The sequence below is a fragment of the Sinocyclocheilus grahami genome, unplaced genomic scaffold (assembly GCF_001515645.1).
Source record: "Sinocyclocheilus grahami isolate Dianchi unplaced genomic scaffold, SAMN03320097.WGS_v1.1 scaffold1152.1, whole genome shotgun sequence".
NCBI classification, from domain to species: domain Eukaryota; kingdom Metazoa; phylum Chordata; class Actinopteri; order Cypriniformes; family Cyprinidae; genus Sinocyclocheilus; species Sinocyclocheilus grahami.
In genome coordinates, this window is record NW_015506331.1 from 215,769 (window position 1) to 222,560 (window position 6,792).

A 6,792-nucleotide genomic window follows, 5' to 3' on the forward strand; every position below is an offset into this window, starting at 1 on the left:
TTGTAAGTGGGAAAACTTGAAAAATCAGCAGTGTATCAAATACTTATTTGCCCCACTGTATATATATATATATATAAATAAATAAAAACATACATACTTACTTATTTACTTCTAGATAAATGTAATGATTTCTGTCCAGTCTTTAGAATGCAAAATGACACAAATGTTTAATACATTTTAATTTCATCATTGTGCCAGATAAAGTTCTGACTGTTTGAAATGTTGCACTGTTTGGTAAATACATTTCTAGAGCTGTATTTATTTATTTATTTATTTGATGTGCACACCTTTATTATATATTAAAATAATATATTATTATTATCACATTTTAAAGATTTGTTTCTAATAAATTTAATTAATATAATTAATAATAACTATTGCTATCTGAAGTGTTCCATTTTGTGGCACTCTGCCACAAAAACAAAGCAAACAAACAAAAAAACACTGAAAATGTTTGTTTTTCATGCTCAGTCAGGGAAATGCAGGTAATTGGTATGAGAATTAAAGAATAAAAAAATAATAATAATTATGCTCTTTCCATAAATGACCATTTTCCATATGGAAAAAAATTCTTACATAACAATGCAAGTTATGTATGACACGAGAGAGAAAAAAAATTTAATTTTAATTTCTGTTTCAATTATTCCTCTTGAAGTCAGTTTGGACTCGTTCATTCAGATTGTACTCCATTGTAAATAATTATAGTCTGAAATGTAGAAACTTTTACCTGAAGTACAGAATGCCACACTCCAGTGTCGCTTCTTGTCATGAAATATACATAAGTCCAAGTCCCATAGCCAACAGGCTCATTGTTCTGGTGGCTCACTCATCGACTTTGGTTCAATCCTCTTAGATTGCCATCAGCTTTTATTGGCCTTCTCCAAAAAGAACAGCATGCTCAACACACAGCCCTGCTTTCATATCATGCATTCAGCATCAGAGACAGGCAGCAAGTGCTCTGGACTAGCAAACAGCCGGGCATGGATAAAAAGATCTTGTCATGAAATGATCAGGGATAGAATCATGATGATGTCACATTGGGGAGGTATGAAGCAGATGTGGACAGGGCCGATTTGATCCTGGTGTTTTGTACCGTTGCAGACTACAGCAGTGATCAAAGCTTTCAGAGCCTTGGGCTGAACACCTAGACTGAAGCATGTATGCAGCTAATGTGTTAAGTCGCCTTTCAACTGCACACGACATTCGGACACGACTGTCGCATTTCTCCCCCTAGTGGTAGTCGCACAGAACTTTCAAACTGGTCATGCAGCAACGACTGTTAATGAGTGAGTCATTGAGATTCAACCGATTCATTCAAACGACTGATTCATTCAGAAACAAAGACTTTGACTGCGTTAATGACTGAATCACTGAATCATATTCAACCGATTCGTTGAGTAAAGTAAACACCGTCCATTGTTCAGAGACGCAAAACAGTGCTGTGATCTTTGTTTGGAACTATTTTCGTTAGCAAAATTGAGCAAAAACAAGCAATATTATTTCTAAAATGTAAGTCACTTATTACTGGAATTTTGAGTTTTAATAGACAAATAAATCACATGCGTGCACTCTGTGTGTGATTTGGTGATATAGCCTACTTGATAATGTCAGATCGCACATCATTACAACAACATTTACCATATTATCGCAGAAGATATACTGTATATCACAGACCCCAGACTCGACTTGAGTGGAAAATGAATCATCCGCGGTTGTGCGCGCACTTGTTTGCACATGAGCAAAGGTGTTTTTAGGAGTCTAACTTGCAGACGCTAGACCATTGATTCGTCAAACCTGCTTTCCTGCAGTCCCTGTTCTTCTGACTTCTGACTATTTTGTAGTAAGTAACGAATATGCTTCAGGGAAATGTAGTGGCGTAAAAGTAAAAGTTGGCAGAAATATAAAAACTCAAGTAAAGTACAGATACTCCCAAAAAATACTTAAGTACTGTACTGAAGTATTATTACTTCGTTACAATACACCACTGTGTACGAGCTACTGTCTGTAATGGGTGTGCGTTACAGTGCAGCAGCGCATTAGATTAGAACGGTGATTGTTTAATTTTGAGCATCCAGTAATATAATCTCACATGTCTTGTAGAGCACTTTCAGAGTATGCATTTATTTGTAATTTTAACTGTTTGGAAACTGTGCGTAAATGTGGAAGTCCTTCAAAGATTTCTTATCCTGTTGTGCCCTCTATAGGACCAGCGACTAGTCGACATTAAGCTTAAAGCGTCATGGCAGAGCATTGAAGTCTATTAGTTGGTGCAACCCCTAATTATAATATTGTTTAAATATCTTGATCGTTATATCTAAATGTTGCCATTAAATTTCTAAGACTTAATTTCTTCCAAATATTAGGCCTCCTTGAAAGTGTTATAATTTGAACACTCACATAATGTATTCATTGCCAATGATTGTATCATAAATATGTAATATTGCAATCTGCAGGAGTGATCGATCTGTTTCAGGTGTCATTTCTATAACCTGAAAAAACTTCTCAGAACCTATCTATCAAAGTCGTTACCACAATTTTATGGTCGTCAAACCTGCTTTCCTGCAGTCCCTGTTCTTCTGACTTCTGACTATTTTGTAGTAAGTAACGAATATGCTTCAGGGAAATGTAGTGGCGTAAAAGTAAAAGTTGGCAGAAATATAAAAACTCAAGTAAAGTACAGATACTCCCAAAAAATACTTAAGTACTGTACTGAAGTATTATTACTTCGTTACAATACACCACTGTGTACGAGCTACTGTCTGTAATGGGTGTGCGTTACAGTGCAGCAGCGCATTAGATTAGAACGGTGATTGTTTAATTTTGAGCATCCAGTAATATAATCTCACATGTCTTGTAGAGCACTTTCAGAGTATGCATTTATTTGTCATTTTAACTGTTTGGAAACTGGGCGTAAATGTGGAAGTCCTTCAAAGATTTCTTATCCTGTTGTGCCCTCTATAGGACCAGCGACTAGTCGACATTAAGCTTAAAGCGTCATGGCAGAGCATTGAAGTCTATTAGTTGGTGCAACCCCTAATTATAATATTGTTTAAATATCTTGATCGTTATATCTAAATGTTGCCATTAAATTTCTAAGACTTAATTTCTTCCAAATATTAGGCCTCCTTGAAAGTGTTATAATTGAACACTCACATAATGTATTCATTGCCAATGATTGTATCATAAATATTTAATATTGCAATCTGCAGGAGTGATCGATCTGTTTCAGGTGTCATTTCTATAACCTGAAAAAACTTCTCAGAACCTATCTATCAAAGTCGTTACCACAACTTCATGGCTATTTAATGGGCATTTGGTCAGCACAGAGTGAAGTTTATTCTAATATATTCTAATTATAATTTTAAGTTTAGTATGTATTCAATATTTCATTTAAAGTTAATGTATTGTAAATGTACTAAATTGCAATTTATCATTTACAATGTTGGGGGTAGCGCATTACAAGTAATGTGAATTACGTAATCAGATTACTTTTTTCAGGTAACTACTAAAGTAACGCAAACTCAGAATATGACACAAACCTGCAATAATTGAATATGTTAAATTATACAAATAAGTATTTGATCCCATTAAGTTTTTATCACATTTTATTAACCAATGTCTTGCTGCTGACCTTTGATGATCCAATTCAACCCTACGAATAAGCAAAAATGTGAAAGTGTTACGGACGGCGTGACAAAGGAGTAGGGGATCCAAATGCAAGCTTTATGCAAGAGCGTAGTCAAAACAAGCAGGGTCAAACACCAGCAAAACAACAATATCCCAGGGCAAGCAAGAGAGTAATCCAAATAACAGGCAGTGGTCAGGGCAGGCAGCAAACGAACAGAAACCAGGGAACAATCCAAAGTCAAAAACACAGGGGCAAGGCAAACAGGAAACAAGGAAATGCTTAGAAATGTCCGCTAACAGCAAAACAAGACTCAGCCATGGGCTGCATCTGAAAACTGAAAAATGCTGCCTTCGGAGGACGCGTTCAAAGGTAGGAAGGCATCAAGGCACATCCGAATCGTTCCATTCAGTGATGGTTGAGCTAAAAAAAATAAAAACGGCGTCTGAAAGTTGTTTGGTTGTCAGTTTGTATGTAAATGTATATTTCTGACTAACCTTTTGCACTTTTGATGTATTATAGTAATTAAATATTCAGTTTTAATTTAGTTTAAATTTGATATTAAAGCAAAACAAGTAAGCCTTGTCCAGATGAGGAAAAAGTAACGCTAACATAACGTATTCCTTTCCATAAAAAGTCATGCAGTTAGTTACTTTTTTTAAGGAGTAATGCAATATTGTAATGCATTCCTTTTAAAAGTAACTTTCCCCAACACTGATCATTACAAATGTGTAATCACAAATATATTTAAATGATACACAATTTTCATTAGAAATGACATTTAAGAATAATTTAGTTTACCATAAATTCTTGTCAGTACATTCGGCAGTACACTTTAACCATATTTCAAAGACTGGTCAAAAGCATTAAGTTCAGCTAATTGCATTTAATATAAATTTAAGTTATAATACATTTTCATTTAATTGCAACTGACATGCAATTTAGTATCTAAAAACATTACGTTCATTTCACATTTAAGTATTTTCTTTTAAAGTATATTAGTGTATGTTGAAGTTTGAAACTCTTATGCTGTTCTGCCATACCTAAAAACTAAATTGTTCACAATGTTTGTGTGGGTCAAGCTTTTAATAGCATTTAAAAGCCCTTAAAGGACCTCACACAGCCTTGAGTAACCTCCTGTATGGGTGAAAGTCACAGAAAATAATATCTATGCCCAGCCTACTGAAGCATGTAAAAGACCCAAGTGAACTCTGTGGTCCTTCTCCTCCTCTGGTATTTTTTGATCCCTTGTGTTGTAGTAGTATCCCCTAGATGTCATGCTGTAAGAGCTGCATGGGAGAAAGTGAAGTGTGTGCCAGGGAGGACTAATAGCTTGATGGCTCCATTACGCAATGAGATCTCCTTCATAGGTCAAAAAGAGCAAATTAGCTGCTTGAGACATTGACATGGAAGCAATTTTGATTTGAATTGCACATTTGATTATACTTTGCTGTTAGTGATGTGCACCCGGTCCCAGCTTTCAGATAATTGCAGTAAATGGTAAAACTATTTGCACTACAATCCAGTTTGTCCTCTTAAATCATAACTAAGCTCGGCTATATTCATTGTGGTACCTTTGCTGTCATAATCATGCACCGGTGGAAGGCTATATGTAAAATAAACATGAATGTTATGTACATTGCTGAGTCTCTAAATGATTTAGTTGTGTAGGATGTGAATGTGTTTAGGCACTTCATTTGACTACTGGGTAAACCTACATCTAACCCCATGTCACAGGAATTTGTGTTTGCCAAGCGATTTGAATGTTGTTGTGAGGCATTTATGCATACATATCCCTCATCTGATTAAACCCAGTGCAACATGAGTACATTATAAGAGTAATAATGATAACAGAGTAACAGAGATTTGTTTTTAAAAAAAGAAATAAATAATGAAACTGTGATTTAATACCATGGCATGTGGTTCTATAGCATTTCTGTTTCAATTTATTCATCACACACACTTGATCTTGACTCAAAGTAACCCTGGAGTCCCTCATGGCCAGGAATAGCTCTCTCATCTGTCACATGCAGCACATCAGGTGCACTAAGCAAAATCATCCCACCATTATTTGCTAACCAATTGGCTTCACCCAGAGACCGTACCACTACAGAAATAGTGTGATGCACCTTTCTGTTGCCTTGGGGTTACTGTAGTGCACAATCAGAGGGAGAAGCCCTGGAATCCTGGTAGAAGGTCAGAGGTATTTGTGTATTGCTCTGACGGATTGTAAGCACAATCCAATTAAGCTGGCAGCCACTGCAATCAACTGGATTAGCATCTCAGCCTCAGCTACTGGATAAATAACAGGTTATAATCGGTCATCCTGTGGATGTCCTCTTTTCGCTGCATAAAAGCATCAGTTATCATAGTAATACTTTAGATTAGGGAACACTATTCACTATTAACTAGTTGCTTATTAGCATGCACATTACTTGCATATTGGCTGTTTATTAGTACTTTATTTATTACTAGTACTAAAATAAATCACACATTAATGCCTTGTTCTGCATGACCATATTCTAGATCCCTTAACCCTACCCCTTACCTAAACTATGACAACTACTACAACAACTAGCTTACTTACTATCAATAAGCAGCAAATTAGGAGATTATTGAGGGAAAACTCTTAGTTAATATTGTTACTGTTATCATTTCCTAACTGTCCTATAGTTCCTTGTATACTGAACAAGAGAGGCCATAACCTTGTGATTGCAGCTGTGTGCGGAATTATCTAGCTTGCGTGGGTTGTCAGTCGGCACGGCTCCAGCGCGTATGAATCTAATGTTCTGAAGAGTATGTATGTATGGTATGTACAGTCAGTCACCTCACCGGTGTGGATATTTACTGTACTTCGCAATCACAGATTCTAGCCTACGTCTTGGAATATATGACCCAAATAAGAATTTTCACCGGATATTGCCATCTGAACAAGTCTGCCACGTTTGTTCTGACCAACTGAGGAAAAAAGCATTAGGCCTACCATAAATCTCGCTACTAATGGTGATTAAATCTAAAGATCGGTTAGCTCATATCACATCAAACCGTTCAAATTATTATTATTGTTATACTTTATTCTCAAATGATTAATGTTAACAACATCAGCATTGGTGACTATGAGTATAGTGTGTAGATTTCAATTTCTGCACAGTCTAATCTAATTGTCA

General features: G+C 35.9%; 1 protein-coding gene across 1 annotated transcript in view; it reads left to right on the forward strand.

Moving 5' to 3' along the window:
• The window catches only part of LOC107567376 (ATP-binding cassette sub-family G member 1-like), a 23,675-nt gene that overhangs the window by 5,464 nt on the left and 11,419 nt on the right, over positions 1-6,792 (forward strand). The window contains exon 3 of the mRNA XM_016253064.1: positions 5,782-5,821. Within this exon, the coding sequence (XP_016108550.1) occupies positions 5,782-5,821 (40 nt within the window). The remainder of the gene's footprint in view (positions 1-5,781; positions 5,822-6,792) is intronic.